This window comes from Cylas formicarius, unplaced genomic scaffold, assembly GCF_029955315.1.
Source record: "Cylas formicarius isolate icCylForm1 unplaced genomic scaffold, icCylForm1.1 PGA_scaffold_2__14_contigs__length_35257938, whole genome shotgun sequence".
In the NCBI taxonomy this organism is placed as follows: domain Eukaryota; kingdom Metazoa; phylum Arthropoda; class Insecta; order Coleoptera; family Brentidae; genus Cylas; species Cylas formicarius.
The window spans coordinates 16,846,211-16,873,380 of record NW_026844319.1 but is presented as its reverse complement, the minus strand read 5'-3'; the positions used below and the strand labels follow the sequence as shown (position 1 = coordinate 16,873,380).

Genomic DNA, 27,170 nt, shown 5'->3' with positions numbered 1-27,170 from the left:
TTCTTTAAATTTTGACCTAAAATCCCTTGAATAGAGAAGAGAAAAAAATTATGTCGCTTATGTTAATGAAACAATGTATTAATCATAATTTTTAATCCGCAATTAAAGTAGAACAAATTAGAATAAGGGAAAGAAAAAACCAAAAAGATATATTATTGAGGAATTTTGGCTGCGTTATGGCATTTTGAATCTAATTACAATACCATTTAATTAACACTCAAATGTAACGGTTTAAAATCCACCCATATCAATCCTGTTGATATTCATAGCTTTAATATTAATGAGATTTATTTATTTTATAGTGTTTTTCACAACAAAAAATAACTCTTCAATTCGATTTTTTTTAAATTTTGGTTTGTGTCACCCAATAAAAATAAAGCTAACAGGCACAACAAAAGTGTAAAATTTACATCCAAGGTATAATTAATTTTCCTCGTTTGTTCCAGGATTACTTTTTGTGGCATTACGATGAAAAACTACGTCGAGGCGAACATTTCGCACAAGTCTCACACTACCATCAAGTACGCAATGAAAATGCTAAGCAGTTCATCGGAAACTATCATTTTCATGTTCCTCGGGGTAGCAACTGTCAACAGGAACCACGACTGGAACACTTGGTTTATTTTGCTAACTATTTTGTTTTGCTCGTTGTATAGGGTTTTAGGTAAGTCGTTGGTCCGAAATGGACAAAGTCCTATTATTGACTAACAGTTTGTTCGCAGAAAAGATTAAAATTCGCCAATGAAATTTTTATCAAAGCATTGCGCGTATAGAAAAGATAGATAGGTTATACTCTGTAAGTGACAGCATGAATCATGGAGAAACATTTGAAAGTTTCAAGAACCTGTAAAAATATCAAAAAATCAAAGACAAAGGTTGTTTGCATTCACTTAAGAACTATTTTCTGGCATATTTTGAATTTCATGGCAAAAATGATTTAAGCAGGTCTAAATATGTTCTTCGATTTTTCTGAATGAAATCTTTGTTATATGTTTGAAGTTTATTGCCTTATGGAAACTGGTGGCCTCACAGCTTCCTAACAATGTCCAAAAGATCATTGTGGTAGCGCCTTCGAGGTGCTAGCTTTTTCTTTTGCTTTGCTTCCTATCCAGTATCCTCGTGCAAATTTCAATCCTGTGCACTTCCGTTTGGTATATGTTGGGATATGTGCCAACACTTTCATTCGTTTTGGAGCCGCATGTTTGATGTCCTGCCTCCATCAACTCATTCAACCCTGCTTGGCAGATTCACATCATAGAGTTCTGTCATTGTTATCTTTATCATATCTAAGGTATTCAGCAAAAGTCTGTATATACGCCATCTTGTCTCTCCCTCCAGGTACATATGGTAGGAGGGTAACTCAAATATACGAGTTTAGCGCCAAAATTTCTCGGCCTGACATAGATGCAGCTCCAGAATCACGATAAAACTTTGTCTACTTTTAAATAAATATCTAAGTAGGCTGCGAAAAAAAAATTGAAGTCTTGCTTCAAATAGTTTATTATTGATAGCATTTTAAACAAGATGTGTCCGAAAAAATGTCGCAAATAACGCAAAATGAGTGTAGAGTAGTCATAAAGTTTTTGACAAAAGAAGGGTTAGCACCTAAAATTATTAAAGAAAGGCTGGATGGTGTGTACGGCCAAAGTTCTCTTTCGTATTCTGTAGTGAAAGAATGGGCAAAACGTTTTCGAGGAGTCATTTGAAGAGTGGAAGTCATATCGGAAGATATTGTTGCGATTGTGGAAGAAGTGGTATTGAGTGATCGACGTTTAAAGGTCAAAGAAATCTAAGAAATTACTAAGCTTTTTGATACAAGTCTTCATCGAATCCTGCATTATCATTTAGGTATGCATAAGGTTAAGGCATGATGGGTTCCTAAAAACCTTTCGGCTATTCAAAAACAACGCCGTGTCGTGTGTCCGCGGTCTTTTTGGAATTCTGTGGGTCGGAACCGAATAGAAATTATTGTGATGGGAGATGAAACTATGGTTCTCTATTATGATCCTCTATCGAAAAAAGAATCAATGGAGTGGCGTCGTAAGGGTGAAGCACCTCCAAGAAAATTCAGAGTCTGCCAGTCAACAAAAAAGGTGATGACCATGGGATTGTGAAGGAATTCTTTTGATAGATTTTAAAGAAACTAATACCACTGTCAATGGTAAATCTTATGCAACATTATTACATAAATTGCGAGACTGCATACGTGTAAAACGTCGAGAAAAAATGACCAGAGGCGTGCGTCTTCTACACGATAATGCACCTGTCCATACTGCTGGTGTTGCACAAGCTGCCATTTTAGAGTGTGGGTTCCAACAGATAGATCATCCGCCCTATAGTCCAGATATCGCCCCCAGTGACTATTATTTGTTTGGATATTTGAAAAAGGACTTACGTGGACGGCGGTTTAACGGCGAAGTTAAAAGAGGCTGTTTTAGCTCATTTTGTAGACAAACCAAAAGAATATTTTTTTAAAGGTACTGAGTTGTTAATAAAGAGATGTAATAAGTGTATTGAAGTTAAGAGGATTATATTGAGAAATAATTCAAAATTGTTACTCTACTTTGTTTCTTTCATATTCAGGCCGGGAAATTTTGGCGCTACCCTCGTAAACCTTAATAATAATAATAATTCACGAATTTATTTGGAATTATAAACAATGCTACTTTATGGGTAAATATAATTTCATCAAAAAGGCGAGGTACATATGGTAGGACGGTAACTCAAATATAAACCTTAATAATAATAATAATAGACCAATTTATTTGAAATTGTAATTTCATCAAAAAGGCGAGATTCATTCAGCTAAAGATGTTAGTATCTTGTGCTATCTGGCCCAAAGGAAGGGAAAAAAAGTACCAATATTTTCAATTCCGTTACTTGAAGATTTTAATGAATCAAATCAAAAACGAAAATACTAGCAATAATAATTTCCACAATTGATATTCGTAATTCTGATACTGATCAGTCTCCAGCGGTATTCACTGTCGCCCTCTTTTTCCGTTATTTATTTTCTCATTTACCACCTTGCTTGTTGTCTAACAATGTTTTTGGCTACATAAATATAGATGTCATAACGTAAATGATAATATTGATTACAGGGGTGATCGTGTTTACCGCAATAGCAAATCGTTTTCGAATTCATCAGCTCAGCAAAGTGGAGAAATTTGTGATGTCTTACGGCGGTTTGAGGGGAGCGGTCGCGTTCGCACTGGTACTCCTCATCGATCCTAAGATCGTACCACTTCAACCTATGTTCATGACAACTACCATAACCGTTGTCTATTTCACTGTATTCATTCAAGTGAGTTTTACAAAGTTCTTGAAGTATCTATTTATCAAACTGATAACAAATATTATTGAATTATATTGATGTTGAGATGACAAAAATATAACTTGCTCTCGTCCCATCTCGACTTGCAATTGGAGTAACTAGAATTTTATATAAAAGAACGTAAAAGTGCTTAAAGCGAATTCGAAATGGAGCTTAACTTACATCTCGTCGTTTTCCGACAAAGAGAAACAATAAACAACTTGAATTGAATATCCCACTAGAAGCGAGACTCAGTATTTCCATTAGCTTTCCGATGTGGAATTCTTATTCCCATGAAATTGTTGTAGAATAAATTGCGAAGATGTAGTGATTGTTCGTTTTTAGAAAATACGTTTAAAATATCAATCATGTAGAGTTCTTACTGTTTGGTTTATATTGATAACCAGTAAACGTCATTGAGCAAGCGCAAAAACTAAGTAACTTCAGGGTTTATGGACTAATATACAGGGTGCGCCAAACAACACAGGCTTGGCATCATCACTTTTAATGATATTTTGCTATAACTAGACCAAAATTTTGAAGTCCAGCGCCCTCCTGAGAAGTATTTTAGCGTATAGTATTGTCAAAGAGTTGAACGCCATTTTCATTATTTACTTTGAATAAGCCACTAATACTACAACAAGTTGTTTTCGAGCGAATAAACAGAAATCATGAAAATTTATTTTTTGGACCCCTTGGAACACAATAATCTGGACTCTAATAAATTAAAGGAAATCAGGAAAATATATTAAATAACGACGTAAGGATTTTCGCACTTAGCTAAAAAAGGTGTTTATTTTTTTAATTACACCCCGTAGCTATAACGTTTATAGAAATATTTTTTCTTTGGTAACAGCGTTTTATTGTGCAAAAAAATGGTTTACCATTCATTCCCAAGACCCACGGAAGTCAATTTCATTCTGAAATTAATACAGCGTCGGTTTTTTAATGTTTCAGGGAATTACAATAAAACCGTTAGTGAAAATTCTTAACGTGAAAACGGCCGAAAAGCGGAAGCCAACCATGAACGAAAGAATACACGAAAGGGTGAGTAAAAATGCTGCTTTAATCGATTAGCGCGGCCTATAAATTATTAATAACAAATTCCATGTTTACATTAAAAGTCGATAATAGATTTAAGATAACGTTTTCCGATTGTAGCGAATGCAATAAATTTGTCTGCCGGGTTTAATCAATATCATACACGGTGTTCATGTACGTCGCTACAAACATCGCTAAAATCGGAAAATTCCAAAAACTTTTTTCTTATATAAACCCACGTTCAGATCACATATGTAGAGAACAAACACTGTAGCTTCGGCACGTACCCCAGTGTTTAGGTTTTCAAATTACCCGAAGTCCGTTAATGTGTCTCGTTTCATTTGGATAAGTGGATTATAAATAAATATGTCCATATTTATTCATACATCAAAAAATAAATATTAATATAGATTTAATAAACGAATACTAACTCAATAACACAATCGATTATTATACGCGCAGTTGCGAGCATAAAATAGATAATATAAATTGTCTTAGCTGATGGACCACGGAATGGCTGCCATAGAGGATATCGTCGGGCAACATGGCAATTACCATATTCGAGACAAGTAAGTGGGTGAAATAAAATATACTAAACTTGCTGTATCTATCATTTGTTTGGAAGTTACCGGATAAATATTGATTGACCGTGTATTGTCGAAGTAGGCGAGAAACTAACAAATTTTGAACGCAGTAGAAAATAGTCGAAATCATAAAAAGAATAAACAAAAGTAAACCATTTATAAAAAAAAGGCCATTCTCAATAGTCCGCAAAAACTTCTTTAACAAAGCTTTAGCACTTTAGTTCACGACATGCATTGTTGTAATTAATCAATGCTGACAAATCTAAGAGATTTAAAATGCAACACACTAGAAAGTAATGACTATGCAGATTTATTCACTAACTAACTAAGGCTTCTAGATCTAAATTGATATATATATATATATATATATATATATATATATATATATATATATATATATATATATATATATATATATATATATATATATATATATATATATATATATATATATATATATATAAAAAATTAGCATCTTCAATGAAGATGAGATTTTGGCGAAACGTCTGCAGGATTCCAGTCGGAGTTCAACAAGTGCACGAATGATATCCCGGAATATAGTGTCATCACATTTTTCCATCCGTGAATTAATACGTGAAAAAAAAAAATATATATATATATATATATATATATATATATATATATATATATATATATATATATATATATATATATATATATATATATATATATATATATATATATATATATATATATTCTCACGTATTGATTCACGGATGGAAAAATGTGATGACACTATATTCCGGGATATCATCCGTTCGCTCGTTGAACTCCGACTGGAATCCTGCAGACGTTTCGCCAAAATCTCACTTGGCATCTTCAATGCTCGAAAACACTTCGAACACACACACATATATATATATATATATATATATATATATATATATATATATATATATATATATATATATATATATATATATATATATATATTCAATATGTTAAATATTTTTTAGATCTGTCGATGCACACAATGAACTTAGTTTTAAAATATTAACATAAAGAAAAATGATAAAAATGACCACCACCAGGTTTATTTCAGGCACTTATTTCATGACGTAAGAACTTCCACACAAGCCGTTTATTATTTAAAATTTTCAACGCCCTTGCAAACTAAGCACTTTCGGTCCGACGTATATATGAACTTTTTTTTCTTTTCTGCGAGTGCCAAATAATGGCGCATATTTTTCTAAATGCCCTACACTTAAGAGACAGAATCTGGTAAGAAAATCTTGTTTTAAATTGCATTTTTTATGTTGTGGTGACCAAAGTAAATTCCGCGATTTTAAATTTTGATTTTGAGTACGAACCTGGCCTCGAAACTTTATAATTTGATTTAATTATTTTATAGAAAATCATACCTTGTGGAACACACTTGTTTGAAGTATTACCGCTTCTATCAAACGTATCGCTATGGCTGTCGCGCTTTATTTTGATCGTAAAAGGCAAAAAATGTTTATTTTGAGTACAAAATTCTTATGATTTTATAAGCATTTTACAAAGACGAATGAAATTTGCAGATTTAAACGTTTCGACAACAGATTCATCCGACCTTACCTGATGCGCAACCACCAAAGCGCAGAACCGAAAATATTAGAAACTTACTCGAAGCTAGCAATGAGGGACGCTATGGAATACATGCGTCGCAACGCTTCGACCATCGGCAACATTTCAAACACCGAAAGCATGTCGGCCATATTCAGGAACTACACCTCGAGTGGTAACCTCAACGGAAGGTGCGCCCCAAAATTAATAACCTGGTAAACTATAACCCCGGCACTGACCGCGGTCCAACAGTTTTTACTTAGAGTTTAGAACCGGAGTATTCTAGTTAGTTTCGTTGATTGAGGCTGTCCATCCAAACGATTTTACTAGAGCGTGTCAGATGGAAACACACCCGAATTTTCTTGGAAAATAATGATAAAGTTACGTTGTTAAAACAATGTCATTCGGGGTTGTCAAACGCGACGGTGAAATGAAGAGATTTCACTACACGAAAAAAACTTTAACTGAACTGAAAATTTGTTCTGTCCAAAACAACATTTAAGACCACTAACAAAACAACTCAGGCAGTGTCCTGATGGAAATGGTTTGCGCCTTAGTCTTAGTGCTGCAATTCGGAAAAACGTATCAGTACAGTGTCTCGACCCTACAACAGTTTGTGTTGGTCACCTATCGAAGTTGCGAAAGTTTCGTCAGTAGATTAACATTAACCTTAACAATGAGTGGTCAAAAATAAGAACATGTTCAAATTAATTTTCTTTTTATCATTCATAACGTTCTTTACCCTCTAAATATGAATTAATTTTATTTCATTTATAAATATAAAAAAACCTAAATAAAAAAAATGAAAATTAATGTTTCTTAAATTTTATAATTATAATAATTAAGGATATATGATCATGGATAACACAGATTATTTCTTTAAAAAAAACAATTGTACAAAAATAATAAAGCGCAATACTAAATGGTGTAATTTACAGCAATATATAATGTGCGCGCTTACTTAAATGTAAAATGAAGAAAAATGTTGACTGACTTTTCTCCGCGGTGACAGAGAGACAACTAGTGACAAGCGAATGCTACAAAAGTAAGGACGAAGGGATGGTGCTGTGTGTTAGCTCTACTAAAACTATGTAAATGTTACTATTCGCTATACATACATACTACATACACTACTAACAATTTACAGAGCTCCTTTTATTTATTTCCATTGACCATTTATTGTTCTCGGCCAGATAGTCCGAGTAATACCGCATTCTCAGTCTATCATCTGTCTCTCTGCTCTGCTGGGCGACGGTGTTCCGCTTTTATAACTCGGCAGAGCCTCCTCGCGATGAGTATCGAAATTTCGAAATGTTTGTGAAAAGGTGCGCTCTGTAGTGAAGCGTTCGTTCCCAACATTCCCGAGTTTTCCGTGGCCGACAGGCCCGGGCCCAGCCACCAGGTCACATTATTTTTAGTATAAGCGAGCAGAGTGTGTATTTTTATGTAATATAAACAAGCAAACTATAAATAATTTTGAAATTTAATAATAATAGTTATAAGAGGGATGTTTCTATCGGCGATACGCCATAATACGATAAAAAAATTGTTTGTGTCATTCTATTGGAGATATATTCTCGTTTACACGCAGCCTTAATTAAATGAGCGCCAATGCATGGCTGGGTTTTGTTTTCGCAGGATCGGGCTGATGCATAAAGCTTTGTTAGTTTTAGTGCGTCAGTAACGCAATTAGTCTCCGTTTTGAAAATGACTGCGCCGTTATTTATAGTTTAATTGCACTGATTTTCACGTAATTAGGTTCGAGTTGTCTGTAGAATCGACGGCGGTAGTTTCACGGTTGTGTTGAAACTGAATTATATTTATTATGACGATGAATAATTAGGTTTTCCTTTTTCGTCCTTTAAGCGCAAGCGTTTGTGTGAAATTTTAAAATTTTAAAATTCACCACTTTACCATGTCAGTTTCGTTTCCCACGAATCCGAGCCACTTCGGACGTTTTGCGGGATTTTACCGCACGGATTTGGGAGCAATCGGATGTTTTCGGAGATATTTCCCACGCTGTGAATTTTGACGTTTGCCAATTCTGACAGTCAGGTCAGTGAATGTATTCGAGTTTTGCGAAAATGTTCCCAAAAAGTGACGGTCGTAGAAAAAGTATAGTGTGCAACACGTTGTAAACTTTTTAACTCACTCGTTAGTCGTGAGTCAAATGCCGTTTGTATAATATACTATTTCCCCACGATTTTAGTAATTAATTTTGCTCCGATGTTCAAAATAATTGATGTAATGTTATTAACTAATTTTGTGGATTCTAATATTAATATTCTAAATACAATGATATATGTATGGGTATTTATAAACCAGATCCTATCATTAATGCCTAAGTGTTGTCAGTCATCTATGGCAAGTCTTAATATTATGACCATACACATGCATATATAATAAAAGATTTTTCTAAAATGTTTTTTTTTGCAATCTATGCTTACTGAACTTAAACACTAGAACGCAAAAGCAAACAATTAAACCTATAAATTAGCTCCATTATTATTAGCCCTTGAAAAATTGTTCCGTGATTGTTTAAAGTATTAACCAAATTCTTCATGAGTTTTGCCTATGGGGGATTGTTCTGATTATTCTTCGTCATTCCAATAATTCAAAAAAGTGATAATCACTCTGGTATCAATCAATGATTGCCAATAGTATCAGGTCCGTCTTTTTTTTTCTGTGCGAGCAACGATCAATTATCTTTTGGCATGCTGTGTATAGGAAACACATCTGAACTTTGAATAGCTTTTTGAAAACATTTTTTTGATAGTTCGATGGCTATGTTTTTTAAAAATATCTTAGTTTTGCAGGGTGATTCCAAAATTTCGTAGCGACTCAATGAGCTAATATTTGTAGCAATCTGATATAATGTTATGCACTATTATTACGGAACACCCTGTACCCAGTACTTTTTTGGAAAACTGTAGCCCATAAGCCATATACATCGAGAGTTAATATATCACTTCCATAAAAGTTCCAGTTTAAGTCAGATAGATTCGAGCACTTGGAACATCGACATGCAGGAATTGGAGTACAATCCTTCAAAAAAAGACCTGACCGACGCCAAAATTCACCATTTGCTTGCTGAGGAGTTGGTCAAACCTTATCGACGGGTAAGATTAATAAGGAAATTTTAAGGCGGTTTAAAGCAAATTTTTAATAATGTGTAATAATTTTCAGCACCGGAGACTAAGTTACAGCCGACACGCTGTAAACGATCGAGATCTATCTACTCAAGTCAATTACAAGATGCACTACAATATGAGGCGACTGGTGGCGGACAAAAAGCATCATCACAGTCATAAAAGGCACAGCAAGAAATTAAATAAAGTAAGTTGGTTTTATTTCCTTTATTGAATTTTCGTATAACCTTGTGCAGGGTGATTTTGCTGGTTATCTCAGTTGTTATTAGTGTAAGAAGCGGGTTTTTCATTATACGAAACATCAAATTTTCAAATTGTTGCTTCTATCGTTTTCAGGTTCGCACTTTCATCCCGCCTATATGCACATGCCAGTTAGCTAAATCTAATCGTTTTGTTTTAGGACGGAAAGCAGAATCACGTCAGTTTCCCAGAATTCCAACAAAACGGATCGGCCAAGCAATTCTCTCATGGTAAAGTTGCCTTTCCCAACTAAAGTTTAAATTTAGAGTTGTTTTGAAAATACATATATCGAATACCGCCATAAAGTGCGTTTGCGAAGTTTTTCTTGACTAAAAGCTAAGACTTTAATTACAAATAGATAGCTTTAAATTTCAAGAGAACAAAGAAAACGGAACAGGCAAAAACCTTTTTTTGTAGCAATAACAAGTTTTCGAATGAACGGAATTTTTTTGTCTGTTCTCTGTTCTGCATTCTCTAGAGGCGCTGTATTTCCACATGAATAACTTCCGAATGTTTTGAGCAAAAGGGTTCATATTTAGTTAATTTAAAATTCGACGCCGCAAGCATAAGCCTTGGCAATTTCCAGATGAGTTTCGCACATCTCTACGAAACAATGTAAGTGCCCGAAATTTTGAGCTATCGATTGCGAATTAAGTAGAGAGATAGTGTTTTGTCCCATTAAATTAGGAAATTGCGAGCTATTTTTAAAAATTGATCCATTTTCTTGCGTTAAAAAAAATATTTTTCCAAAAATAAAATTATGTACTCTACCGTCCTTCTAATTTAGATTACATAAGCGAAGTGTTGAACGAAGACGTGGACACTGAGCCCAAATCTAACCGAGAAGATTGGGATAGCCCAATCACATTTACAGCCAAATCTTCTCGTAAGTTTAATAGGCGGTGCATGAACGTTTGGCAATGGTATGTTTTTCCTGTGAAATTAGGTAGTTTGTGATCAGTAGGAAACAGATTCGAAGCAGTCGTTTCGTTCGGTAAGCTAAGTTAACAGCTGTTAAGCTGCGATTGTTGTTCCATAACAGAGAAGTGGGCCGTTTGTGTTGACTGCACTTCGTGTGACTTAAAAATTTATAATTTTTTCCGTAGGCAGAGTTGACGGCGTTTGGCGTTTTCTGAACGAGTTATTAAAAATGATTTCGTTTTTCTTATTTAATGTATATGCTATTTAAACTTTGCATTTTTAAGGGTTTATGAAGTTTGTGGTGTTTCTCATTATGGATGGAACATTTTGTTACGCTTTTTGGCACATTTTTTATGTTTTCTTAATAGATTAATTACGATTTCATTTAATACAATATGGAGATTCATTATTTTTCAGATTTTATAGAGACTAACCAAAATAATGACAATCTATTTTTTGAGAAACTGAATTGAAAATAGTCGTGTTTTGTCCGTGGCGGATACGCACTCCAGACAAACTATTTGTGAAATTTAGTGCAGAAGAAAAAATACAAATACAAATTCAATTTAAATTCGACATGCCAAAATATCGTTTCAGCATCTAAATGAAGTCCAGATTTACTCATTAAATTATATTGTATCTTTTCAATAACACCCTGTATATTGAAAGTTTTCTTGAAATATTCCCACAACTTTAGTGGCTCAGCTCCTCTTTATTCTGTCTGCAGATTTCAAATAAATGCTACGAAAACATAAGAAGTGTGCCCAACTGAATTAAACCTTAACCTATAACCTCCCTCTGCAAATGATTCTGACTTTTAGCCAGTACCGGGGATGAAAACAGCGCCAGTTTCGCTAGTCAAACTGTTCCATTGATGGAACCGAAACCTAAAAAGCCGACTGCGATCGAAAGCAGTTTCCCTTGGAGAAGGGATCGCCATGGTACGAACACATAGTACCACACGTTCATTTTCTCGGTACATCGTACCATCAGTTTAATAATATCAGCTTGCTATTTGTTTCGATAGAGATAGCAACGATATATAGGGACACCCCATAGTGTTGTTTTTATTTAGAGATTTTGGTTCGTATGCAAATTTTATTCCAATTTGGAACACCTTGCTTTAGTCAATATTGCGGCATCCACCATTTTGTCCGTCTACATAATTCAATAAATCTGTTCCATGGAATGGAACTTTCACAGAAACATTCAAACATATTTTATGATTTAAGAAAATTTTATCCTATGACGTATTTCAACATAAAACTATATTTTGGTACACGAATCCAAAGACCAGATTGGCAAAAATATGTACTGGTTCTGAGACTGGGAAAAATATCCCTAATCTTCAATCGTTAGGTGCATCTACCTAAAATCTTTTGGTGTCATAGGATAAAGTCGTAAGTTTTTTGAAATTCTCACTAAAATTTTGCTTCGCTAATAAATATACCGTAGTACCGATTGCGATTAACGTTGTTGGTATCCCTTTGTCCCGATTAAATGGTACCTGGTTCATAAAAGTCAAACATACTATGCATACACATATTACAATATTAACAATTGATTTTTTGGTTAGGTGTAATAAGAATCATTGGATCAACATTAGGAAGACTGTGCTAACTGTAGGTACCCCTACTGTATACCCTACAGTTGGATAGATCGTATTTATTAGCTAACCAAATGGGGAAGTGTTAATGTAATCATTATTATCCGAGCTTTACGTATCTTTACAGAACTACCACTACTACTGCTATCATATGTTGCATGTAAAGCTTTTTTGGCATGTGGTTTATTCACTTTGCTTTGGTGTTACCTTTCCTTATATCTCCTGCACTCTTTATTATACCTTTAGTTACAGATGAAAGCATTTTCTCTGATCCTGGCAAACGATTGTCCCGAGGTTCTATAGACGGTAAGTAAATATATCTTCAGACATTCATAAATCGTAAAAAATAGTTTAAACATGTGGGTTAGATATTTACGGAAAACGAAAATACATAACAAATATATTCTGCAGTGTTGCCGCTTCGAATAATATATGGCACCATCGTCATCTTAAATGGCATTTATATTTCTAGATTCAGAAGTAGTGTTTTTTGCTTAATATTTTCCTATACATATGTAGTGCGGTTTCCGGAATATTTTTTTCCACCAAGATATGATAGCAGTAAGCAGGTTAGCTACCAAAAATAGTGAAAAATATATTCTTTCAAATAGGAAACCTATATTTTTTATAATTCTAAAAGATAATTAAATTTTCAAAAAAAAAAGGTTACATTGACATAATGCATTATTTCATGTGTTTGACAGGTTTGACAGATATTATATCCAGACCACGAGCGTGTGAAATTTGGAATTAAATTTCGAACCACAATCGATCAAGTCATTTTGAATTCGTACTTTTTTTTTGCAAACAGCATAAGAATGCCATATGTTATTGGTAGAAACGGCAACATCGATCACCGACGACCGATATACTGGGAGTATCAAAGTGACGATTTAATGTAAATCCGTTAGTACATTCTGAGTATCCCGGTATATTGGCACCTTTATTCATTACATTAATTTTTGCTTGGTTTTTTAATGACTACTCGAACTCACATTTTCTTTTTTTCTTTGGTTTTTGCAATAATTACTACAAATCCGTATTTACCGTGCTTCTCACAAATTAAAACTTTTGCTTAGGAGGTGATTTAATGCGCGTCACAACCCCAACAGCGACAGAGATGATGTTGCCGTGGAAACGCGACGAGGAAGAAAATTCGGCGCCACTGCAGCAATCGGAGTTTCCGGCATGGGCGTCCAACAAAGAATACCTGGCCTATAATTCCCCATCCGCCACCTTTTTAGGTATATGAGCGAACTTCATTTCCGGTTTTAACGGTTACTTTAAAAGTGTTTAAAAGTAACCGTTACTTTTAAACACTGCGAATTTTAATTCCTAACGTCATTTTATTTCCACGTAAGATTTTATCTGAAGCAACCAAATATTTTTATGCCATCTACCAAGTAGAAAACTCAACTCGTATTTCCGATATACACCAGAAATATACAGGAACGAGAACCAAACGATTCAGAAATACGAATAAAGTATCAATATGAACAATTTTGAAATTTATTTGCTTATATAATGGATTTGCTAATAAGAACAATATATTTTGAATTGTGTCGACTGAACTAGCCAAAGGAAGACACTAAAGTAAATGCTGGCTCAATTTCAAATTTCACAATTCTGTCTTACTCATATATTTTTGGGAATGTTGTAAATGGTGCAATTAAAAAATATAGAATTAGCGATGTATTTTATTCTTCTGAGATTAAATAAGCATATTGGCATCCAAATTTCTTAGTTTGTTGTGTTGTGTTCCTTAGTTGAGTCGGTATGGTCTGTTCATAGATATAAGAAAGTGACCAATTGCTTTTGAATGGGATTATCCAAGGGTGGTCATTAACATACAATACATACAATAAGATTATTACCTAAAGTTTCGGAATTTAAATTCAGGTAAAATTGTGGTCCGTAATAGAAAATAATTTTATACCTACCTGTGTTTAATATTCTTTGGTTTGGTATAGTACTTAGTTTAAGTTTATTAGTAATCATTCTCATTTCGTGTGTAATACAGTGTGTGTTGAATCGTGTGCGAATTATGAAAAATATGTGCGAGTCTAGTGTATCTCAAGAGATGCTCCCGCCCAAATGTAGGAAGCTAAGGAAGTTATAAACAATGTTTATTTGACCCTCATTGACGTGGTGCCAGCAAATAAGCATCTTTAGAAGAAACGGCCACATTGACGAAAATTCCAACATCAACTGTATGGAAAATTGTGAATAATCCCATTTCAGCGGGGAAAAAAAGAAGCAATGCTGACATTTTCTCGAGTGTAGATGAAAGTGATCAAGATATAATACGGCGTAAAATTTACCAGTTATACGAGGAACAAAGGGTGCCTACATTAGTTATCTTAATTAGGAGGCTTGAAAAAGATGAAACCGGCGTTAAATGTGGCAGAACTACCTTATGGAAGTGTATTCAACACATGGGTTTTAGATTTAAAAAAATTGACAAAAGGCAAGTTTTAATGGAATCTTTTAGAATTCGGAAATGGCGACTGGAATATCTAGAAAAAATTAGGATTTACAGAGAACAACAAAGGCCAATTATTTACTTGGATGAAACCTGGTTTCGACACTTACGATACCCCGGAAAAGGGTTGGGTTGACTCAACTGATGAGTGTAAAACAAACGCGGCATCAAAAAGAGGTAAAAGAATAACTATTTTGCATGCTGGCTCTAAAGATGGTTGGATTCCAAATGGACTTTCTCTGTCTGCGAAAAATATTAAAGATTCTTCTCTGGATTACCATGAAGACACCACCGCTGATTTATTTGAAAGTTGGTTTAAAAACAAACTAGTTCCAAACATTCCTCCTAATAGCGTAATTGTAATGGACAATGCAAGTTATCAGAATAGACAGTTGACTTAAACCCCTTTCTCATGTGACACAAAAGCAACAATCCAAAACTACATGTATAATAACAACATTTATTTGCAATTAATTGAGGTTCTACAAAGCTTGAACCTACAAAAGGAATACGTTTGTGATAGTTAGGCAAAAAATCTAGGGCATACAGTTTTAAGGCTTCCACCTTACCGCTATATATTTAATCCCATTGAACATGTTTGGCACCAACTGAAAACTACCATTCGTCGTAACAATGTTTTTCCTCGTGTTAATTCCAATGTCCTCAAACTTATAGAAACCGAAGTTTTTAACATCCATCCACAAAGTTGGGCAAATTCTGTTAAACATATAGAAAAAGCAGAACAATCGTATATCCATATTGCAAATAATATAGTAGGTAATCAAAATAATTTGTAATTTTATTTTAGATTTAAACATAAATACATACATAAATAAATAAATATTGTTTAGTATCTTTCCTAACAAAACCCCAAATAATTAAATTCTAAGCAAAGTACGGACCTGTTCGGCCATATTTCATTCTTACAGATCCGGGTCTTTCGTTAATTCGTATCAGTTAGTTGCTTTCTTATATCTATGAAGAGACTTTAACTGCATTGTAGTTTCTGTAATCTTGGAAACAGCTACCAAAAGCAAAGGTTTCCTGGTTTTTTGATTTTTTTTGTTAATTTAATTTTTAGGTTGTAGTTAGACTACGACAACACACAATTTAGCAATTAGTTCCTAAGATTTTTAACACTTTATTTCGGTAAGCATTAATGATCATACAAAACAACTTGCTCCATGCCATGCCTCTCAATTTAGTCACATTTTGAGAAAATAGTATCTGTATGTAGCATAGGTAAGGCCTCTATGTCTAATAACTACATGATTTCAGCCAAGGTCAAGTATAAAAAAAATGCTGTCCAACATTTGTGGAAATATACACACAACTGTTATTGTGAGTATTAAAAATCAGAAAAGTTGAAATAACAAATCCTGTGACACATGCAGGCTTAGTTTTGGGAAATGAATATTTTTACCTCGTGAATTCCAGCCACTAACTACAACTATCTACATGGCTCAGTACACTTTACAATTCGGATTATTTTCATACAATTTTTCTATGATAATAAAGGGCACCTAATAATTTTTCTACAATTTTGGAGATAAAATTTATCATGTTATAAGAATACCTCGCTGCTATTGGCAAAGTGATACTTAAGAGTGTCACGAAAAATTCAAACTGGTTTGTTCCGTTTCGAGTTTGTCTAAATACTTTTTGCAGGAGGTTTGGAAAATCCTAGATCGTCCGTCATCGGCCTATTTCGACGCGAGAGCATTGGGTCGGATCCGACGAACAGCGCAGAATCGACCCCTCAGAGGGAACGTAGAGGTTCGCTCAACAGAAACATCTCCCTCCTGCTCGTCGAAGATGGAGAATCGGATCCGCTGGGCGCTTTACAGAAACCCCAAATAGCTCAGCAACAATTAGGGTCTCAACAGTTTCCTGGTCCCTTACCTCCGCCGCCCCATACACCAGGTCAGAGGCGTCAGGGGCGGAGGGGTTCAATGCTCGAGCTTAGCGGGTGTGTTTCTGACTACACTAATCATATGTAGTGTTTTGAAATGTAAGAGAGCTTCGTCGTACGTTTGTCGGAATGGGTGTTGGACATGCGACCTCTATGCACGACTGTCCTTAGTTTCTTTTCTGTGGAACTAACCAAACCCTAACATTGGCACTCCTACTGTGTGCTACAAGAAATGGTGTCTTTTTAACGTTTAGTGTGGGTGGCTAACAGTTTCATTTACCATTTACCTTTTTCTTATTTTGATAATCTCACAATCAGCTATTTAACTCTGAGTCAGCGCTTCTTTTTGTTGGCGTGTCGACATTATTCGACCTTTTTTTGATTTTTTGGATTTTCAAAATAACAAGTTTAGAAAAGATTATTTGGTAATAGATTGGATTGAAATTTGTAAACTCCATTGATTATAAGATCACATATAGGATTGCACAATCACTTATTTATCACAATCTGAAAAACTGGTTTAACAAGCATTCCATAAATTCGAAAGACATTTGAAAATTATTTTTAATTATACAAGGCGTTTTATAAAAGCATGGCAATACAAAAATACGCATTTTTTAAATATATTTTTGCATATTACCGTTCTTCCAAGAAAGATTTATATCACACCGTGATTGTGTTTGAATTTTAATACAACGTGGACCAGTTATTAAGGAAAACATAAATCTATAAAGAAGACCTCTTTTCCAATGATATTCTTTATTTCTAACACTATACTGCCTTGAACCTTAATGCAAACGCATTACTAAGAGCAAGGTCTTGTCCTTTAAATTAACACTTGGATTCTAGTTTCGTTGGAGGAAGCATTAATTGGTTAAGTTATCATAAAATATTAAAAATAGTTTGTTACAAAGGTTTTGATTGTTATTTATTTGTCTTTTTCAAGGTTAAATGATAAAATTTCAACAATTTTACAGTTTTGAAATGATAGAAGTATTCCATGATCAAACAAATATTTTAAAAAACTGTAGGGGCATAATAATCAACATGCGAGTGTATTTGAGAATTATGGAATATTTGAAGAATGTGAACGGTACGTTCCATTGAGAAAAAACAAATGCCTACAATTAATTTTTCAAAAAATTAGTACATACAAGTTAGTCCTTGTCGACATTGACTCAAAGCGAGCTTAATATATATACATATATATATATATATATATATATATATATATATATATATATATATATATATATATATATATATATATATATATATATATATATATATATATATATATATATATATATATATATATATATATATATATATATATATATATATATATATATATATATATATATATACCGAAATCGGTAAGAAGTTTGCATATAACTGGCAGCTTTCGCCCTCCGCTGCGAAGACACTGGGTTAAAGCCTATATCTATCTATCTTAATTTTGATATCTTATTACAACCTGAGCTTTTTAGAAAATCCGTTAAAATCAATTGTAATCAGGCGAATTTGTATTAACGCATGAGCCGAAGGATATTTTGTTGATTAAAATTTTCAGTTTTTCGGAAGGGAAACAAGGAAGCAAGCAAGCAATTGGCGAATTTATATAGGAAATGCCGATTTCTGTAATTATTTTTTTTTTAATAGCGTTGACTGTTAATGATGTTATTGTACGCGTTAATAGCAAATGCCGTTATTTAAATCTTATTAAAATTGAAAATCAAAAAGCGAACAAGGTGAGCCGATGAATATTAAATAATTGCCATTAAAAAAAGCGTCTGTTCCAGTAGAGCGGGCAAATAATTTACCTTTTTCGGAAATATCTGAGGAAGTTATTAAAATGTGTCTTGCTAGTGGTCATCGCGACACTCAAGGCGACCCTATAAAAAGTTATATTTAAACCCTCGAGCGTTTTTTAGCGGATTTCTAGTTTGATGGATTTCTTAGAAGAGTTGGTCTGAAAAGTATACGGTTGAAAAACTCAAGCTATGAAGGAATTTGGATATTTCTGAAATGATTGATAATGGCAGACTCAAAAATAAAGTTATTAAAAGGTTATACTCAAATACTCGAGCCTTTTTTAACTGATTTCTGTTTGATGAATTTCTTAGAAGGTTTGAAGAGCATCGACTTTTTTGACATATGGTTGACAAACTTAAGCAATAAGTTATAGCGAAGACGATATGCAACGAATAAATTGAACTCTTTATAGGCTGCATTGAAAATATGTTTTTTTTCCTTTGGCATTGAAGGTGGAGGTTATTTCAGATACAACAATAGTTATCATCGACAATATAGCTGATTCGTAAAAAATACAATATTTCTCCGTTTTTACTTTAAACTACTTCTAGAGGTCAAAATATTTAGGATATGAAATTTGAATTTTATATGAAATTTTGGTCTTGTTCCAACAATTTTTTTCGCAATATATTTACTGATTCACTAAGTACAGGGTGTATCTTTTTCGACGGGGTTTGATGATTTGGGGTATCTCGTAGCATATAGGTTGAAAAATAGGCAAAGATACCTCAAATTGTTTCCAAGCATTTTATAAAAAATCTTTGTAGCTTTTTAAATTCTGTAAATTCCGATTGTTTTTAAGGGTCAAAATTGAGCAAAACTCACCAAAACTAAAAAAATAAGAAAAATACGTAATTTATGTGATAAATCTCAAATTGACACTTGCTCTTTAATAGGCGGAATATACCTAAAAAATACTACAAAACCTTTTAAAAAAAACTGAAATTTTTAGAAATTAAACCACGTTTGTAGATACTCTTACAGCTCAGCTCGGAATTTCCATCATCTTTAAAAGTAAATATATGCCGCAAACGATGAAATGAAAACTATATTTTCCTACTTACAAAGCTGTCTTCTATTAAGGCATTACTTTGGGGACGACTAAAACCTTCTATTGCCAAACTGGAATATCTAATAGATATGTTTATTATTTTTGTTATGTTACTAAATCGTTTAAATTCGACAAACGAGATTAATTTTGTTTAATTTGCATATTTCGTGGCAAAGATCATGTCCGCTGATTTTTCCACGTTCTGTCAATAAGATAGTGTTTTATTGAGTTATTCAAATCGCAAAGACGAGAACTATCAACGTACGTGCTCGAGTACATGACAATTAAGCTTTATACTTTTACAACGGGACGCGTGTGGATTTCAAAATTTTACTTAGTATTAAAAATATTGCGCATCCCCTTGCTTTTTCGAGATACCGCGAGCAAAATTTCAAAGAAATAAACTGCAGGACGATCGAAACACAGAAGTGTGGCATATTTTCAAAACAAATTTGCAAACATAAAAAAGATTTTTGTGTGTATGTATTTCAACCAGATGATATATTATAAAATAAATAACACATTTGGTATAGCTATCAAATTAATATAATATTTCTCTTCTTTTTTCTTTTCCTTTATAAATGTCGTATTTTGGGTGATATATATTCGACAGTTTCCGTTAAAACAATATTTCGATCCTGATATAAGTTGTCTCACTGCCGCTATGTCTATTGTTAAAACTAATTGTTGATAGGATTACTTGATTCGCTTTTTACTCAATAAAAGATAAATATTAGTAAACCATTTTTGATGGACTCTTACATAAGTTCACCCAGCAGAAGAAGAAAAAGCAGGTTGAACTTCATAAAAATGATCTATTAGTTTTTTTAGTTTATAAGATAAAAATAAATACTTTAGTTTACTCTACTTTACTTAAGTCTTCAGCTGCGAAGCTCAAAGGTTTTCTTGTTTTACCTGCATGTACAGTTTTTTATGTTAACACCCTTCCAATGAAGCAAATGAATACTCTAATCACTTAATTGATTATTAAAGGCAATCCAACGATCAGCGACCCGCTATATCAACTACAAAATAGCCAATCAAAAATAAATTATGCGAGCTACTCAAAATTCGACCTAACCAGTACTTCTATAAAGGCAGACTATAATCGCCATTTTGCGTTGGGAAAATACCGAAGTGAGTTTCTATGGGTGCACAACATTACGAATGACAGAATTATAACTGTTTAGTCTAGGTCGATAAATAATACGAGTCAAAAATAAACACTTCAAACATCCAAAACGAAATATTAGAAAGTGTCGACCACGTCTAAGAGTTGTAATATAGGCAGTTTGGAATTGTGTTTGTAATGTATTGTCATTGTAAATGACCGACCGGAAAACTTTCACAAGGATGATTAAAACCGTTTTGAACTATTGTTTTAATATTAGCCAACAACACACATACTAATATTCAATTATGTTCTTAGATTCAGGTTTCAATATTCTTCTCGAAGTACTAAAAAATTGATAAATCAGAATATCGATTCTGCTTATTGACAACACCAACAGCGGTGCGGGGAAGTTTATAGACAACTTTTATAATATTCCGTGAACTTTGCCTCAAGCATGATTCTGTATAAAATCGTGTACTAAGACGGAATTTAACATTCTTTGACTCTTTTGACTTGTTTCTAACAACAAATTTTTTCGTTGGGTGTGACGACGCATGATCGGTGTCATATTATATTGTGCCCTCAATTTAGACAAGTCCAGTGCCAAACTGTGTTCTAGATCGATAACAAGAGACACTATACTTGAAGAACCACCCCTGCAAACTTCGTCTCTGAAACGACCAGCTTGGCTTCTCCAAAATCGACAGCAACGTCCCAGCTTTTGTCGACAAGGTACCCTGGGCGTCGCACTAATGGGTACCGTGTCATCGCCGTCATCGGACTCCTCCTCATCAGACGAAGACAACGATATGCTCATGAAGAACGCGGAATTCTGATCGAAAAGAACTGCCCTGAACAAGGGCCCAATATCAAAATCGCTTAGCCCGATTCTGAATAACATTCAGAGTAAATATCAGGTGTTTACGAAGAAATTGGGTCGCGATTTGGTTTAGATTCAAACTTAATAACTTAATAAACTCGCACGCTTAGGAAGTCCAGCTATCCTACACAAAGCAATAGCTTGGCAACTGAGACGAAAAAGTTCTTGCTCATAAATGTGCGTTCTCATTGGTTGAGTCTGTTGAGAACAGACCTAAGAATTTATAAATGTGGACTGCACTTTTCTGTCCTTTACTTATCAACTTAAAAATTCAATTTGAAGGTTAACGAAAATTTTGCACGATATTTAAAATGTGCACCTGTCTTTATGTGATTAGAAAAATACTGTTTAGGCCTCAATAAAAGATTTTTTATAACACCTGATAATTGAAATAATATGACAAAAAAACATATTGCAATTCACAGATTATTGCTTACCAGTGCTGAAACTTGCGGCTACCATTTGGATGTACCAACTCTGAGACAAAAGCAAGATACTTGATTTAACTCGAACTTTTGCCCATTGCGCGTTGCATTTAAAATTAATTTAATATAAATAAACTTAAACTTGTAAACCATTTAAAAGCGCTTTTAGTTGAGAAGGGCGTCATTGTACTTAACGGCTAAATGGTTTTAACTGATCGCAAATACGTAGATGATAAATTTTCGTCCAGAAATACAATAAAAATTATAGTTCATGTAGACGTAGCAACGATTTGAAAACACCATTGTTTATTTGGTAATTGTTATTAATCGAACGTTAATTTGATTCTATCAAAATGGTCAAACAGTTTAACGAATTGATTGAAGAGAGAATGTTTTCTGTTTTTAATCGGCAGCAACTGGTTTGGCCATTTAGTGCGTTTCCAATAAACCACTTGTTGACACCCACATTTTGTGAACGATGCGTAAATGTTATGTTTTCCTTGTACAAATAATAACTTCAATTGGGATTTGGCAAAGGAAAGCCTTTGATCTCCATCTTTTGAAGGTTTAGGTAAATTTGACGAGCCTTGAAATTGCAACGCAATTTTTATGTCAGCAAATAAAAATTACGAAATTATTCCACACGATGTTAATGTTAACGTTTAAGGTACAAATAAATCTACTTTCAATCCTCGTGGCATTTTGAAATCTATGGATCCTTATTATTTTATTAATATAATTTAAAAATATATTTACCGTACTTGATTAGATCAAAATAAAGGAACACGGAATGTTTATAGAATAGGTTGAACATATTTGGATAACATATCACTCCGCAAAAGCCCCTATAAATTCTATTCTGCAATCTTAAATTCAATTTGTTTGGTAGGAGTACTGTGATATATGGGCAGACAACCAACATTACATGCTTCATTGGTCACGCACCCTCACACGAGGGCATGTAATGTTGGTTGCCCTTCTGATCGTATGTGGCAATCAAAGACGTTGAATCCAAGCATGAATATTTCCTAGCGGCACACCGATTATATTCTAACAATAATAATTCTTTTAACTATGCCATTTTTGCTCTTTGAGAAAAGTTTTGTTGCTAAAAATTATAATATAAAAATAATGAATAAGAAAATGTTTTTTTTTATAACACCTGTCGATTTGGACTGATTTAATGGATAAATTGTCGAGTCTCCTTTGGATATAACGCCTTTGATCGCGTGTTGAATAGCAACATTTTTAGATGTCAAAAAAGTAGACGTATTTGAACCTGTCATTCAGCGGATAAGAGCATTATTAATAATATAGGGTATAATAGTAATGTAAAAAAATAGTTATTGTTTAAATAATATTGTTAGCGTTGCCTTGTAAGTATTACGTTTGCATTTAAACATTAGTGAAATAAGGGAATGCGTAAAATGTTCTCATTCGACGGCAGAGATTATCTAGGATACTGCCTCAGTAACGTAGCTTGTTAAAAATATTCTTCTAAATATTTAGGTACTTATACCATCTTAAAAATAGTTTATAAATATCTGGTTTTCTGGTTAAGCCAAACGCATTAAAAGAAGTATACGTGCAGACCTGATCTGAAAACCGTGCTATCAAGGGAGATGATAAAATATTTATAAATTATTATTTAAATATTTATAAAATATTTAAATCGAAACAATTTTCTTAGGCAATAATATTCTTTCGTAGTACGTTTAAGAGCACGCCAGGGCCGTTTAATCACTCAGTCTTTCTTTCAATAATAGCAGCACTTATTACATTTTTTTCTAAAAAAGGTATGTAAATGCAGAGCTATAACATTTTCTCTCAAACTAAACTAAATTGATTGATTGGTAATGCATTTATAAGTCCTAAAATAATAATAAGCTGCCCTCGTATATTCTCGAATGGTCTGCATTTAAATGCAATTCGTTTACCAATTTTACGTATATATAAGTTTAGGTTAGCTTGGATTAGGATGGTGTGGATTGTGTATATATAAGATTGTGCCTCAACGATTCGACCAGATAAAATTTTCCTTAAAATATCTTAAATAGTACTATCAAATACCTACTTCTATTACCTATTCCATTAATCATTTTTCGATTAAACTGATCCGCGCGAAGAAAGATGTAGTAGGATTTTGGGGAGGTGTATTTCAATAAAATTGTTATACCAGTTACGTTCCGCTCGTTACTTTGCCAGGCGAGAAAATATTTTTCACTAAGCTTCGTTAACTAGTAAGCTTGTAAATATTAATTGTAACTTCTTGTAGAAAAATATTTTTACATCCCGACAATAGGAAATTTACGTAATGGTGATTATAAGAAATTGCAAAAACTTGTTACAGAATTCTTAAATAAATTACATTTAATCGAGCCTTTCTGTATTTATTTCCGCACTTGCGTTCCGATCTCCGCCTTCTCAAATAATGGATATCAAAATATCTTTATGCGCTAAATAATAATACAGTAATACAAAAATGCTTAAAATGAATAACAATAAATTATCTCAAAAAGTCGCGCTTAGCGATTGATCCAGTGAACCTATTTTACCTTTTAACAATTTTACACATTATTTTCGAATTTATTTGTAAACACTGAATACAGTTTTGTCAAAAATGAGTAAAAGATGAAATTCCAAATTGTGTGTGAAAAATAGTCTTACGGAAAGCACTTGTTTTCCATAAGTAAATCGTAAAGAAATTTTAGACCACTGGTTCATACAAAATAGTCATGTTATGGTCGTCCAAAAAAGTTGACCTTAATTAGAAAATATAGAGTAACTCGTAGTTATAATACAACCAAAAATATAGTGCATTTATTGCTTTGACGTTTTAAGTATTTTACAGTACTTTAAACGCAGACCTTCGCAGGATCGTGGTAAAACCCATCCCAACAGATGTTTATTTGCATGAGATGGATCGTAACGAATATTTGTTGAAACTTCAAATTTTTATTTGAAACGTAAATGGACAGTTTTAAGTTTGATTAAGCATTGATGCTGCGGGGTATTTTCGAATAATTGCAATATGTTCGCATATATTACGGAGGTATTTGACTGTGACCCTTCCAGGAAGTACGTATTTATGTACCTGATTCTCGGGCTTTGACCCTGCCAGGCTGTTTTCACTGGATAGTTCAAAGGGCAAGGGTACTCTATTTATCTTATAGGTAAGTTTGAAAATAATTATTTTTGTCTTGTGTGCCTGTCGATTAACAACATTTTTCTTCTTCTATTTTTGTGTCTTCTACATAGTTCTTTGACTTGTAAAGAACAACAGCTTTTTTTAAAGCTTCGCAGTAGATAAAGGTACGTCATATGAATACAGATAAATATTTAGTAAAATCTTACAATTAAACATTTTTTGAAGGTTCATGTTTTTTAACACTTTAAAATGTGAAAACCGTGGAATGAAACAGATGTTCATCTGTTAGAAGACTAATGAAAACATATGAAAATTGAAACATTCTTAGGACGGTCCTGGAATGGTTACGGGTAAGGGTCTGCTCGGCAGAAGGGCTGCGGTTTTGGAGTAATAAAGAGTAGGCAAAGTTAATCAAAACACCATTTTCACTTGAGCATCTGTCTTAACACTTGGTGTTGGAACTATTACTTTTGTAGATGGCATTACGGAACACCAAGTTTGGCTAAACATCCCTACAGACAAATTATAGTGTTCAACAATTAGGATTAGGCGGCCGTTACATGTTTCAATAGGTAAAAGTCTCGTATATAATCTAAAAATAATTTACTTGCCGAATGATCGACAAGAAAGGCTATTTTAAAAATTACATATTACTTGCAAAAATGCATATAATTTTTACAAATCACGCATTTGCTTTACACAGGCGTTACCGCTAATTTATGATCGTGAGTGAAAGAATCTCGCGTTTGTTGCCTTGACAGTAGCATTTAAAACGGCTTGCTGGAAAACTGCGAACTATAGTCGATTCCATTCTCAATGGCCTTTGCAATCGACCAAGTTCAAGAACAAATATCAGCGACAAAAACCGACGCGGTTGTCTCCATTTAGATTTAAATAAATAAAAAATAATTAGTTTAATCCTTTCGACCATGTTGCCAACTTTGTAGCTTAGCCAAACTAAATTATCAAGAATATTTTGATGATGCTAATGATGTTTCTTTTACTAAGTTTCTCACTGTCAGATCAGATGGCAACATTCTCATCGCGCATAAGCATTTAGATGGAATAAACGACTGCTAAGTTCATTTTTAATTCACATGAACTATAGGAATTGCGCGAACAACTCTGAAAAATCGTCGCATTGGCAACATCGCGGCAATTCCCAAGACCACTGAACAAATTCGCGCATGTGCCTTAATGAGTTTTGACACGTTTCAAATATTCAAGAGTTGGCGCTAGCATGACAGTCGGTGTTTGTGCGCGGTTTTGTTGAGTAATATTAATTGGACGAGTTAATCGTCTCTCAAGACAATAAAAAATGCTGCAGGGCTATTCACCGGTGATGCAAGCCTTTCTGGGCACCCTTTTTACATGGGGTCTCACAGCCTGCGGAGCCTCGCTAGTCATTATTATCAGAGGATCTCAAGTACGTTAACCTAACCTCAACATTTGTAAACAAATAGTTATGAGGAATTCCCTTTAAATTTAGATTATCACGTTTGCATAATATTTAGGTTTCTTTACGGAGAATTTGAATTTGAATCCGTATTTTTATCTGCAAATGAAATGTTTTCGTGCATTACATGTTGACTAGAATTTTGTAAGGGACACCGAGACATTCTTAATTTTTATGGAATCTATATTTTTTTCAGAGGAAAGTTTTGGATGCGAGCCTCGGATTTGCGGCTGGGGTCATGACCGCAGCTTCGTTTTGGTCCTTGTTGTCGCCCGCAATTGATTTAGCAACGAGTTCAAAAATGTATGGTGAAAATGGTGAATACGCCTTTGTACCAGTTGCATTTGGCTTTCTTCTTGGTTCGTTATTTGTTTACGGTGCCGATATTTTAATATCAGTGCTGGGGCTGCATTCACCCAATATGATGCTAGGTAGGTTACATTTAATTAGCCAAAATAGCTGAACCC

General features: G+C 33.7%; 2 protein-coding genes across 5 annotated transcripts in view; both read left to right on the top strand.

Moving 5' to 3' along the window:
• The window catches only part of LOC132698533 (sodium/hydrogen exchanger 3), a 43,427-nt gene extending 18,955 nt beyond the window's left edge, over nt 1-24,472 (top strand). Inside the window, exons 4-17 of one of the 4 annotated variants that reach the window (XM_060664668.1) lie at nt 447-664; nt 3,102-3,304; nt 4,271-4,360; nt 4,853-4,923; nt 6,480-6,695; nt 9,485-9,623; nt 9,691-9,840; nt 10,054-10,123; nt 10,681-10,779; nt 11,636-11,755; nt 12,667-12,726; nt 13,500-13,664; nt 16,571-16,871; nt 21,414-24,472. In XM_060664668.1, the coding sequence (XP_060520651.1) occupies nt 447-664; nt 3,102-3,304; nt 4,271-4,360; nt 4,853-4,923; nt 6,480-6,695; nt 9,485-9,623; nt 9,691-9,840; nt 10,054-10,123; nt 10,681-10,779; nt 11,636-11,755; nt 12,667-12,726; nt 13,500-13,664; nt 16,571-16,871; nt 21,414-21,630 (2,119 nt within the window). In that variant the 3' untranslated portion in view covers nt 21,631-24,472. Of the gene's footprint in view, nt 1-446; nt 665-3,101; nt 3,305-4,270; nt 4,361-4,852; nt 4,924-6,479; nt 6,720-9,484; nt 9,624-9,690; nt 9,841-10,053; nt 10,124-10,680; nt 10,780-11,635; nt 11,756-12,666; nt 12,727-13,499; nt 13,665-16,570; nt 16,872-21,413 lie in introns of all 4 variants that reach the window. The other 3 variants (XM_060664667.1, XM_060664669.1, XM_060664670.1) reach the window with 3 other exon arrangements.
• Nucleotides 24,473-26,468: 1,996 nt separating this feature from the next.
• Nucleotides 26,469-27,170, top strand: part of LOC132698536 (zinc transporter ZIP11) — a 120,235-nt gene continuing 119,533 nt past the window's right edge. Inside the window, exons 1-2 of the mRNA XM_060664677.1 lie at nt 26,469-26,673; nt 26,900-27,134. Of these exons, the coding sequence (XP_060520660.1) occupies nt 26,566-26,673; nt 26,900-27,134 (343 nt within the window). The 5' untranslated portion in view covers nt 26,469-26,565. The remainder of the gene's footprint in view (nt 26,674-26,899; nt 27,135-27,170) is intronic.